At 42.1% G+C, this 12,799-nt stretch overlaps 1 protein-coding gene and 1 long non-coding RNA gene across 3 annotated transcripts in view; both read left to right on the top strand.

Annotated features, from left to right (window-relative positions):
* Positions 1-742: 742 nt before the first annotated feature.
* LOC147261937 (retinal-specific phospholipid-transporting ATPase ABCA4-like) overlaps positions 743-12,799 on the top strand; it is a 36,668-nt gene continuing 24,611 nt past the window's right edge. Inside the window, exons 1-10 of one of the 2 annotated variants that reach the window (XM_086204249.1) lie at positions 743-934; positions 1,975-2,087; positions 2,211-2,304; positions 2,465-2,606; positions 3,046-3,182; positions 3,731-3,858; positions 4,656-4,853; positions 7,464-7,553; positions 10,851-11,088; positions 12,194-12,333. In XM_086204249.1, coding sequence (XP_086060375.1) covers positions 2,022-2,087; positions 2,211-2,304; positions 2,465-2,606; positions 3,046-3,182; positions 3,731-3,858; positions 4,656-4,853; positions 7,464-7,553; positions 10,851-11,088; positions 12,194-12,333 — 1,233 coding nt within the window. In that variant the 5' untranslated portion in view covers positions 743-934; positions 1,975-2,021. The remainder of the gene's footprint in view (positions 935-1,974; positions 2,088-2,210; positions 2,305-2,464; positions 2,607-3,045; positions 3,183-3,730; positions 3,859-4,655; positions 4,854-7,463; positions 7,554-10,850; positions 11,089-12,193; positions 12,334-12,799) is intronic. The other variant, XM_086204248.1, reaches the window with a different exon arrangement.
* LOC147261939 (uncharacterized) lies at positions 4,906-5,818 on the top strand. The gene is made up of 3 exons (XR_015115902.1): positions 4,906-5,107; positions 5,367-5,489; positions 5,737-5,818. It is a non-coding gene; the product is annotated as an uncharacterized LOC147261939 (long non-coding RNA).

Genomic DNA, 12,799 nt, shown 5'->3' with positions numbered 1-12,799 from the left:
TGTATGTAGAAAATTCTAGCTTCTAAAGAAGTAAAATACAGGTACTGTAACTATGTCATGATAAAATAATTCTTTATAAAATGTAAACCAAATAAAATAAGAAACAATATACATCAAAATTTACCCTACCCCATCGTAACATTTTCAGCTCACTTATTTTGTTAAACAGCCCCCCCCCCTCCCAAAAAACACAACCAGAAAAAACCCGCTCTCGTACGACATCTTTTAACTGTTGCTGATGCGTATTGGTTATTCTACCTGCAAGATTGCATCGCTTTGTGTAGTTCAACCATTTATCCTTTCATTTCCAAACCCGAGTCACCTCAAGCACCCTCCACCTGTGGTTAAGCCTTAGATTGACCTTTGGTTTAGTCGAAGCGCCGTGTTGACGTACTGGAGCTGCCAGCAGCTCCCAGTAGTTTCCCACTGCTTCGCATTCTGGCGGCCTAATAACCTGTGTCACCTGCCCCGCCTCCTAGTTCTGCTCACAAGTGTGACTCACGTCAGATGTGTTTGACACAAGCCTGTCGTCTTTGCTATGCTCCTGAATTCAAATCTCAATTTGTGTTACAGATATTTAGAGCGATTTACATCATCAGGGCAAAGTTTCATGTCCGGCTCATAAAATAGTTTTGCGGTATCTTTCGCAGAACAGTTCTCCCCTCCAGGATCCTTCCTCTTCTCTTGCAAACATCCCTTTAATTCTGCCTCAAAATGGATGACTGTTGTCTTTTTTCTGCCTGCCCATGTTGAGCCGGGAGATTAGAGCAATCAGATTAGGAGTGCTGGTGAACTGCAGCCAGAGGAGAGAGAAGAGTGGGCTGCTAGGAGTCATGCGGAGCGCTTGTCCCTTGCTTAATGTTGTCTGTCACTGAACCTTGATGTGAACTTCTTTCTCCGGATGCTGTGTAACTTTCCTATCATTCCATAAGAGGTAAGACTGAGGATTATTATTTATTTGTTGTTGTTGTTTTTTTTAATTTAAAGTTATGATAGAATATCTAAGGAGCCGACAGGTGCTGTTTGTGGTTTCTAACTATTGCACTGTGATAACGAGACTGAAATTGTTTAATCTAACATGTAAAATTAGGTTGTTTTTACTGGTCAGGCTTCCTCTTTTTATATATACACATATATATATATGTATATGTGTGTATATATATATATATATATATATATATATATATATATATATATATATATATATGTATATATATGTGTATATGTATATGTATATATATAATTGGTGTTAGACAGTTAGTTCTATCAATCTTGTACCAGGAAGTGCTGTCATGTAATTATTGCTTTGGTAGGTAAGGTGATTCTAGAAGTCAGACACATAATGATAGGCTTCACTCTTCTCTTTCAGTCGTGTTCGGTAGCCCTGTCATCATCCTGTTGTTTCCCCCGACAAGAGTTTCCGTCTTTGTGCATCCTCAGTTTGGTAGTCCACAGTAATCTGGGCATCTCACGATGAACAAATTACTCTTCATGTCCGACCGTCTCCATCTGTACCTAAACTGAACGTTTTTTTTTTTGGTATCTCCAAATTGAGTTCTGGAATAAGCCTGTGTGACATAGTTTATTCACTAATCAAATGCTTAGAATGTTTCCCAGCAGGAAAAAAAAAAAAACCTCGCTTTGTCCTCGTATTTACCTCTAAAGTTAGTTTAGTTGGTAATTTTGATTAAAGGGTTATTCTCTCAAAAAGTTAAAAAAAAATATATATATATATATATATTTTTTGGCCAATTTCAATTCACATAAGATCAAGTTTGGGCACATTGGAGTTCAGGTCAGGTCAAGATGAGCAACGGAACAATCATGAAAAAATCGATACAAACTCTTTAATAGAAACACAAATTCAGTCCAAGACTTCTCCTACAAGCGCTTTAGCTCAGAGTCCACCAGAATAATCACATCCCCCAGTTTGTCCGGCGCGAAATGATGGTCATCACTGTTGTGTATTTGCAGGTTTTTAACAGTCTGATGACCCCATCCAGGGGTTGAGCTGCAGTGCTATGAGGACAAGCTCCCAAATCCGCCTCTTACTGTGGAAAAACTGGACTCTCCGCAAGAGGCAGAAGGTATAGACATGAATGTCACTGGTGTTGACAGAACAGAAGAACATCAGTAGCCCGTCTACAGCCAGAGGTACCAAAAGTTCCTACACACAGAAGTAACAAAGATTTGTCACCACTTGTGTGCAGATTCGCTTCCTGGTTGAGATCTTCTGGCCGGTGCTGTTATTCATTGGTCTGGTGTGGCTGAGGAAGGCAAATCCACTTTACCAGCATCATGAGTGTAAGAGCAAATGTTGAACCAGTGCACTCGATCCGAGTTTTCTCCCACAAACCAGTTTTCTTTTCTTCTCTTTTCTTTTCTTTTCTTTTTGTTTTTTTTTTTTTATCTTGAAACGAGACAGAAAAGCATATTTATCCTCAAATGTTTTCTGTTCTGTCAGGTCATTTTCCCAACAAGGCAATGCCATCTGCAGGGATCCTACCCTGGATCCAGGGAATCTTCTGTAACGCCAACAACCCCTGCTTCAGATATCCAACCCCAGGGGAGTCTCCAGGAGTGGTCTCCAACTACAACAGTTCCGTGTAAGCATTTTCAAAACTCAGCGGAGTGTCGCTTAAAAAACACACCAACTACCCAGGGTAATTGTATATTGAAACCACAATATGGTCCAGTGCGACATCTAAATTGAAGCCGCAGGAGTTGCAGTAGTTATTAAAGGCAAAGTGTGTGTCAAAATACCATAATTTGCATATCCCAGCATGCAAATGATAGACGGAGAAAAGTCTTTCTTTTGCTCTGATTAGTGCCCAAATCCCTCCTTTATCACTCCAATATGTCGCCAGTTAAAATATGAATGGTGACAAAAAGAAGGATTACACAGTATCAGTCAAAGTAATCACAACGATGTGTTTCTCCCCGCCGTGTTCAGCTGCATGACATGATATGATGGTGTGAGTTAGAATATGCAGCAACACACGGTAACATTTCGAAAGGATCATGTTTCTGCTGTGGTGCTTCCAGCTTGGCGAGGTTCTACGTCGATCTCCAGGAGCTCTTCAGTGACGATGACGTCCAGCAGCTCGGTCGTCTCTGGCGTCAAATGTCCTCCTTCTCCAACTTCATGGACACTTTACGCAACAACCCGCTCATCATATCAGGTACAGGGAAGACAGATATAAGTCATGTGTGTGAACCCTTTTGTGAACTCTGCAATCAGAGGGGGGGACATAAAAGGTGTTGGGCATAATTGTCCTCGACAAAGACAATCTCAGTACCAAGCTGTCGCTGACTAGAAACAGAATCCCCATGACAACCTTGATGTGGTTTCCTGTTGCCACATCCTCCGTCCTACGAGCGCATGCGGGACGAGACGTCGCGTTCGTTATCAGTGAGTGCAATCTGTACAAAGAGTTTGTCATGGTTTCCTTTTCATGACTGTTTTTAATCTCCACTCCTCCCTGGACCTTGACAATCATATGAACCTATCAACATGAGGCAAATAGGATTCTAAATACCTCCATGTGACCTAAACCCTGTTTGCAGGGTTTTTTTTTTTTGCGTGCAAAGACATCTGCTTGTCTGCTGAACTTTCCCTTCAATAGCGCATCTCCATTGTAGCTTTGAACCGTTTTATTCGCGCAGCCTTCTTCCTGTGCGGTCTTTGCTGGGTCTAAACTTGAAAAAACTTCTAACCTTGTGGTTTCAGGTCACGGGCTAAAGATTGACGACATCCTGAAGGATGACGAGGTTCTCACAGCTTTCCTGTTACGAGATGCGTCCCTCTCCGACTCCATAGTGTATCAGCTGATCAACGCAGAGATTCGACTAGAGCAGGTGCTCGCTGGAGGGGTGATGGGAGGAAGTGTCTTCACGCTGAAAAAAAGAAAAGTTTCAACAAAACGTCATGGCAGTTTGCTGCAGTCGATTTTTTAATTAAAAAACATTTTTTTTTTTTAAATTTTGGAGTCAACTCAAGTTTCTGAGACGTGCCAGCTAATAATCTCTCTTTCATGTAATGAACAAAAGAAAATTGGCTGGAAGAACTTTTAAAATCAAAACTCAAAACAAGATATTAAAAAAAAAGAGAGAGAATGAGTTGGCACGACAGTGATTTTATTGAAATATTAGAAGTTTGAGTTGTCTTCAAGGTTAAAAACTGTACAGCTTCAAGTTGTGAGTGAGTTGTCCTAATTTTTAAGTTTGAAAAAAAAAAACCACTCACACACATTGCATGTTAAATTAAATCTTTGTGGTTGATCTTTATTTTGAACAACATTGAAAAGCAGCATATTGTTCTCAGGCCAGTTACATTTCAGATGTAACCTGTAACTTGTGTAACACAGCTGATTCATCAAATGATTCAACATATTCATATATATTCGTTTATGTGACTTGATTATATATGACTTGATTATATTGATGATCCAGGATGAAAAACTTTGGGGTCATTTAGTTGATGGTAGACAAAGAGAACAATGTGGGTCCCCCATAGAATTTGTTTGTGTTTTACATTTTACAGCCAAACTAATTTACTGGTTAATCCTATAGCTGCAGCCTTCACATCAAACTTCACCCAGAGTCGACAAAAGTAAAGAAGAAAACCTTTTCCTCCATCTCTCAATGCTCCCCAGTTTGCCTTCGGTATTCCAGACCTGCAGCTGAAGGAGATCGCCTGCAGCCAGGCCCTGCTGGAGCGCTTCATCATCTTCCCCAGTCGCAGGGGCCTCCACGGGGTCCGCAATGCCATGTGCGCCCTCAGTCAACCCAGGCTGCAGAAGATTGAAGATATCATGTACGCTAATCTGGATTTTTTCAAAATCTTCAAACTGGTTAGTATGACTTCTTTTCTATAACACACCACCTTAAAGGATGAATGTAGAATGTATATTTTCATCATTGTTAACATCTCCCTATACTTCCTTACTCCGCGCAACCTTTGCTCCCAGCATTTTGGATCCAATTAAAGATGGAAATTTACGAAAGCCAGTCACAGGAGGGTTTTTCATTTTCTAAAAGAGAAGAGCACTGCAGTTTAGTAAATTCTCCTCAACCAGGAGAAAATTCATACCCATTCAATGCTCCAGTGAGTATTTCCAGCCCCGGGAAGGTGGGTTAGGTCATGTGGGACTGACTTAAAATAGAATGCAGTACTACATGTATGATAAAAGGAACAGCAACCCAGTAACACGGTGGCTCACCGATGGGTCTGGAGTTTTACAACAGAAATCGAGGTCTGTGGCGGCAGGTAGCGGCACAGTATAGATGAATCTCAGCGCAGTTGACAGAAAATTAGACATTTAAATGTCAGCTTCCTTTGACTCATTTCAGTTGTCTCACTACAGCGTTTGTGTTTGTTCGAGTTCAGCCTGAGTGAGTCAGGTGACTGGCTCAGAGCGTTGGCATGGCATTATCCCTCTTGGCCTGTTTCTCTAATGGGTTTAGTCAAGCCCCGCCCACAGACGCAGGTATTCCGTAAGTGGTGTACTGCGTCTTGCATAAATACATCAGCAACATGTGCCACCTAGTAGTTAAGTCAACACAGTTACCAGGAACACACCTGGTTGCAACACAGATGGTGCGTAAGTACAAAACAGTGACTGGAAAACAACCCAAATGCTGAATATGTTAGATGTTCATTAGATAAGATAAAAACGAACCTTGGATTTACACTTGAGGTCAAAGAGGAATTCCCAAACTTGCCTTTTTTTCTAGCTTGTAGCTTAAGGACCAGCGTGCAGCCAATAAGGCGAGAAGAAACAGGGACATTTAGGAGCAAAGGAAAGAGGACTGCTGAGGAGGGACTGGAGAGGAGGCGAGCCGACAGGGAGAGGAGGGACAGTCAGAGGGCATCTGGTGGACGACTGGAGGATGACAGATCCAGGCAGCTGGAGAAAAGAACGTAGCCTCTAGGCATCTCGGAGCTGCAGAGAGAGACCGAGGCAGTTAGAGGTTATCTGGTCACTAAACATCAGGCGGGGAGTCTCAAATCTGTTGTAACCTCTGGCCCCACCCATGGGTAAAGAAAAAACTGTATCATATTAAAAGCCCAAATCATTATGGGCCCAAATCATTTGCTGCAGTTCCAGCCAAGGACCTGCTGAATGGGTTCGGTGGCATTTCTGTGTCATTCACTCTCATCCTGACAAAAAAAAATAAAACCTGGCGAGATGAAAATGAACATCTTCCCTTTTAACACAGACATTGTCACAGGTACGCGTGTGTGACTGACACAGGAAGACAATTCATCCATCGGGCCCAGATCATGCATGTTGACCTGATAGTCACTGAGCTACTCTGGATTAATCCTGGCTCCTCAACCTAATTTCAAGCACCCTTAGGGTTTAAGATGTTATGGTAGCATTTGCAACCTGAGAAATCAAATATTCACCGGGCTGGAAATGGCTAGTACTACGGTCTATCAACAACTTGCTGAGTTTCCTTGCCGCCAACAGTAGAAGCCCATTAATTTAGAGTTTTTAATTGTACAATCATAATTTTTCATTCCAGAATTGTGACTTTTATCTCATAATAATGATTTAACGTGGACATATTTTCATTCTGAAGTTTGATCACATGATCACGTGAAGGTGATAAATATCAGAGTAAAATAATAAACACACACACACAACAAATACGTATGAAGTCTGTTGAGCGTTCTAATACTCCGCTAATCCGCTTCATCATGTGGGCGTGGTCTGATCACATTAGGTTGACAGAGACATAGTAATGCACCATCTTTTACTAACCCTCGAGATTCTCAGTGTGTCGCAACAGACCAACTATGTAGTACATGTACCTCTTTGCAGTGCCAGTAGTACAGTAGCATGCTCCAGGTGAGCGGCACGTTTAACCTGTTAGCTCAGTTCAGTTTAAAGCCCTTTACCACTCTTATCTGTGCCTTGTAACAAGGTTTCCTCCCGTCGTTACCCTCCTCACTCCCTTCTCCCATCAGCCTCTCTCAGCACCCTCCCTTCCTACTCCCCACGCTTTGCCTCCGTCCCTCACACCGCCTCCTTTGCTCATTGAAATGCAGGCGCGAGGAATGTCAGAGGAAGGATATCTCATGTGCGTGTTTGTCTTGGCATTTCGGGGTTTCCGTAGCCCTCAGCACTCTGCACTGACCAGGCGTTTTCTAATACCGACTGCAAATGGTTTCTCAGGATGATAAAAGTCGTCGAGGGAGGTTTTTGGGGGAATAATATCAGTGTTTACATATCAAACAACTGATTAATACACGCTCACCCGAGCTGCTCCTGCAGAAATATCAAGAAGACCAAAATGGGAGGTCATATTAAAACAAGTACTGTTATTATGCAATGTGACTCTTATTTAATGTAAAAATAATGTCTAAATTTGATCTGTTTCTCACATATTTAAAAAAAAAAAAAGTAAAACATATTACATGGACTGGTCTGCATCTCATGGCTTTCTTTCACCAGATGCCTCAGGTTATGGACAGAAACTCTGAAGGGATTGACCTGCACTTGTGGAGCCGGGTCCTTAATGCGACATCAGAGAAGATCCAAGTAGTAAGTTCTCTGAAATCCATCAATCCCTGTTCCTCTCTTCTCCCTGGTCCTGCAGGATCAGAGCCCCCCCCCCCCCCAGTATTTTTAGCCTGCAGGAAACTCGGCTCTTCCGCTGTAAACTGTTTAAGAATTGCTGGGAGAGGAGGATGAGTGATGGCTCCAACAATGTAGGCTGGACATGAGTAGATGTCTGTGTGCGAGATTGCGAGCATCCAGCCTACATGTGGACTCACAGGATGTGTGTGAGGGTGTGTGCTGAGCATGAGATTGTATGTAGAGTCAATACACTATTATGTGTGTGTACATAGAGCACATCAACTACATACCATAGTATCAAAATAACAACATTTCTTATCATACTGGATGATAGTTATCACAGAGAACCAGATAATGGCTGAACAGCCTCCCTCTAAATTCAGTTTTGCAGCTTATTTGAAGCTTTTGAAAACATCAGCACATATTTACCAAGTTGTCAGGGAATAATAGATGTTTTAATCTTTGGTTTGAAAAGATGCCAGCATAAAAAAAATAAATAAAAAAAAACGGATGATGCCACAGTCTGAAGCTAGCGTGCTTAGCTTAGCACACTGAGTAGAATTCTTCGATCGGCCACCGACATGAAGGTGGCATCGATCATTTCTGCGCATGATAGAGAAGCTTTTTTTTTCTGAATCCGTCCCTTTAAAGATGTCTCAACCAAGTTATCTGAGAAATGGAGACTGAACGCTGATTGTTGACACTGGAAAACAGCAGTTCAGACAACAACCTCAGCTCAAGGTTCATTTATTTTTCTGGAGATTCCAGTCAGAGCATACTTGAGAGATACTTGTACCTCAGGAAAACTGCGTTAAAACAAATATAATTCTGACACTGCATTGAGTTTGCTGTGGCTTTCCCACCAGTGCACCCCAGAATAGAATAGAATAGAATAGAATAGAGCACAATGGAATAGATATTAGCACAATTTGAAAGGATCTGCCATCACTAATCTTGCAAAGTTTAGGAATTGGTGCTAGGATACATTCAGCATATCCGTACTAACTCTCACACACGCACACACGCGCGCGCACACACACACACACACACACACACACACACACACACACACACACTGTTTTGTGTTCCTATCATAGGAACACAACAGCGTTGACTCACATTCATTTCCTGGAGACCCTGGCCTAACCTCAACCTAACCCTTACTGTGCCTTAACCTCCAGTCGAGTCCTCCAGCTAAGACCTCCAAACTTACGTCGTTGGGACTTGCTTTCATGTCCTCATGAGAAGGGCGTGTCTCCATGTTGTGACTGTGTACACAGATTTCTAACAAGGATACTCTTCTCAACAGCATGAGGAATAACTGGTACACACACACACACACACACACACACACACAAACACACAAACACACACACACACACGTAAGTAGACAGTCATGTGTCGTGTGTGTCAGCACGTTCACTCTGTGCCCCGTGGGAGTTTATCCCACCATCACCTTAAAACAGGGTGATGTGAAAAGCGGGGGGGGGGGGGGGGGGCAGACATTCCCAACAGATGACACATCCTGTAGGTGGGACCTCCGTATCACCGTGGTGACAGAGAGGCGAGCCAAATGCTCTCATTCCCTACATCTCACTTCCTCTTTATTTAGTGTGTTAGTGTGTGAAATGATAAATAAGAAAAGGGAGTGTGTTTCAGCACGTTGAGTATCACACGCTATGCTTTGAGTTATTTCAAGAGTCTAGAATCAGTGTGGCATTGTGGAACACATATTATTAATGCGTCTGAGCAAAATTCCTGGATGAACTGCCCTCCAACTACTGCAGTTTCCTTCGACTTCTTAACACTTTGAAGCAATTTGATTTGAATCTTGTTAGTTCCAGGTCATTATTGATTATAGACAACCTCCTCCCTATTTCTGCAGACAGGAAATGACACACGCCGGGGAGAAATGCACTTGGATGATACTATTTTAGTTCAATCAATAGAAGGATATTTAGTCGTCCCTGCGAATGTCCTTGTTACGTTGAAGAGGCGTCTGTCCAAAATGTTTGCTTACCTTACAAACTATTGTTTTCTATGCGGTTGTTTATATTATGAAATTCTCAAAGTCTGAGTGAATATGAAGAACATAAACAGACCAATCTTTTGTTTGATTGTGAAACAGTTCAAAGCTACTTATTTACACTTAACAGGAATATCCATGATAGATTTAATCAACCTGGTAGCTGGAAAGGAGAATTCAGCTCTTCTTGGAAACACAGATGACAACATATAGGAGACAAAACAGTGACTTTAGAGAGACAATCAGCAGCGGTGGAACCATTGTTGTATATAAAGGCTACTTTAGGAGAGGCCTGGGTTTCCCATCATCCAAAAAAAAAAAAAAAAGGCGGATGCCAGTAAATCAGTTAACCAACAGTAACAGTAAGGAACCTGAGTTAACACTCTATGCATATAAATTATGTGGTGTACTTTGTTCAGGCCAATGGGATCAAAAGTTGCTTAAAAATGTGGAAATGAACAAATGCTGGTCCAAACTCATTCCCCACCATCGACAGCATTTTCCGTGAATCCGTGTGTTCACTGTAGTGCAGCAGAGGGCGCTATTGCTTACCTTTGAAAGAGAACGCTACGGCTAAAAACAAGCAAGGAACTCCACTAACAGGAGGACGCGGCCTGTGGCGCTACTCAGGCTGGGTTAGGAATGAATGAATTCGCTGTTGGGGAGTCGAGGGGTTGGTTACTTTTTTTTTTATGGTTTACATGTATAACCCCATGTATAAAAATCGCTTGTTTTACAAAATTTTTTTTTTTTTTTTACATCACATTTTGTCCAAAAATGACATGTTTGAGAAAACCAAGACTCGTTCAATGTGTGGAAATGTTCAGTAAAGCTTGGTGGCTGGCTCTTTCTTTTTTTTGGGGGGGTGGGGGTGAATACAACAACAATTAAAACCATTTCTGATTCTGATATTCTATTCTCGTGATAAGCGCGAATTAGTTTGCTAGTTAGCTTAGCATTGTTGTGTAACCTCAGGAAGACTTTCTCTCTCCTGTTCAACGTTGTGGAACACGAGGTGGTGGTGGTTTTTTTTATCAGAGTGCAGTTGATGGATCATGAATCGGGTCTTGGACCGATGTTGTGTGGCCGTGACCTGTCTGTGTTGCCTCTGTAGTTTTCAAGTTTTAGATATTCATTCTAGTAGAAAAGGCGCGTGCAGTAATGGTGTGAATGAACGTGAGGAAGTGAGTCTACTGTCGATCTCTTTCAGCTCAGCTTCTGTTTGTCTTTCTCAGCTGATGGAGCGTGAGAACTCTCAGGAGCTCCTGAAGGCGGTCAACTCTCTGTTCCAAGCCGGGGGTCCTTCCTCCTTCACCCAGCTGATGTCGTCCGTGTCCAGCCTCTTCTGCGGTTACCCAGAGGGAGGGGGCTCCAGGGTCCTCTCCTTTAACTGGTACGAGGACAACAACTACAAGGTGTTTCTCGGTGTCAATGGCACCAAGAACCACAACTACGTCTATGACGAGACCACCAGTAAGTGAAGAAGTCGGTACTCAAATTCCATGTGTTTACTTTTCCAGTTAAAAACATGACATTTGACGCAGGCATGTGTCCTCTAACAACAGCCGGTGGTATTTTATAAAAATGTGCAACAACTTTGGTCAGAATTTGACTTAAGCAGGATTCTGGGTATTTTTCTTTGTTTTTTTTTTACTGTCTTTCCCATCAATTTGACCAAGAGCAGCATAAGAATTAGTCAAAATGACAGCAACGGTATAAAATAAAGTAGTTTATACAGTTTTAAAAATGTGTCAATGCCCCTCTTAACAATATTCCAAATAATAATAGAGAATAATTCATTTACATTTTTCTATTGATTTTTCATTGATGTATTATCACAAGCTGAGTCTCATTATGGAACCTGAAATAGCAGTCTCTCCATTACGTACGTTTGGCAGCTCCTATGGAGCTTTTGATCGTGATCCTCATCAGATGCACTTCATGATGCTTAAATGAAAAGTGACAAATTAAATGTGACTTTGAGCCTGAATGCAAATCAACTGCAAATGTAGCCTGGAAAAGACGGAGACAAAATGCTTTTGACAGCTCATCGTTTTAAGGATTTATTTCTCTATTTTCCCTCCCCCTCCCTCTGCATTTCACATCTCTTCCATGCTCATTGTTTAGAATCATTCCATACTGGAGTGCAGAGAACTAGAGTGGACATAGATGTGGCCCTAGGGAGAATTTGAGGCCACACAATCCCTTAATTTAGCGGTTTTGAGGCCGGTAGGTATAACCTGTTCCCTGAATTTAACATAGAATAACTAAATCGAGGGAACTAGATCAGCCTTGTGGCCTTGAAATTATGAACATGCTTCTTTTTTTTTTTTTTTTTTTTCACTTTATGCCCTTAAGGAATACGACAACAGCTCACTCCCAAATCAAACTGATTTAAGATTTCTGTTTTTACATTTTGTTTTATTTTCATTTTTCCCCCCAAAATGTTTAACGTCTAATGATAACGTCATTCATTTTTCTAGCCATGGCTGCTACTCTGAATGAGCCTCTTTTATAATTATGTCTTTTTCTTCATTTTTCTTCTTTATTGACTCCACCCCCCTCCCCCCCATTCCAGCTCCCTTCTGTAATGCCCTGATGGAGACCCTGGAGTCCAACCCTGTCACAAAAATTGTGTGGAATTCAGTCAAACCCCTGCTGATGGGAAAGATTCTGTACACCCCCGACTCCCCCGCCGTCCGCAAGATATTAAAGAGTGTAAGCGAGACCACCTCCAGCCCCGACCCCTCACCTCTCTATTTCTCTCTCTTTCTCTCAGTCTCTCTGCTCAATTTTCTCACCTTCTCCATTTCTCCCAACATGCCCAGTATTTGTTTATAAGTGTGCAGACCCCCACCCCCCCCACCCCCACCCTTCTAAGGAATGAGCTGACTACAGAGGGAGGGTGGAGGGATAGTGGGAGGGAAGGGAAGGGAAGGGAGGAGGAGTGAATTAAACAATAAATTGAATGTGAGGGAGCAGCAATGAAAGGAAAACAGATGGTTTTTCAGTCTCTCATGACTCATTCATTGATCTCAATTGAAGGGGGAGACTTGTTAATGAGAAAGCTGCTGAGCTGCACCAGAACTGACAGTGACCTAATGGGTCTGTCGGGCTGTTTACTACCTATGTTAGTCGAGGAGAACACATTTGAAGGCTTAGATGATTACAATGCGATGTTAAT

Source organism: Aulostomus chinensis, chromosome 5 (assembly GCF_037954235.1).
Source record: "Aulostomus chinensis isolate RoL2024-O1b breed Wild chromosome 5, RoL_Achi_v1.0, whole genome shotgun sequence".
Classification (NCBI taxonomy): Eukaryota; Metazoa; Chordata; class Actinopteri; order Syngnathiformes; family Aulostomidae; genus Aulostomus; species Aulostomus chinensis.
This window is presented reverse-complemented; position numbering and strand designations above follow the sequence as displayed.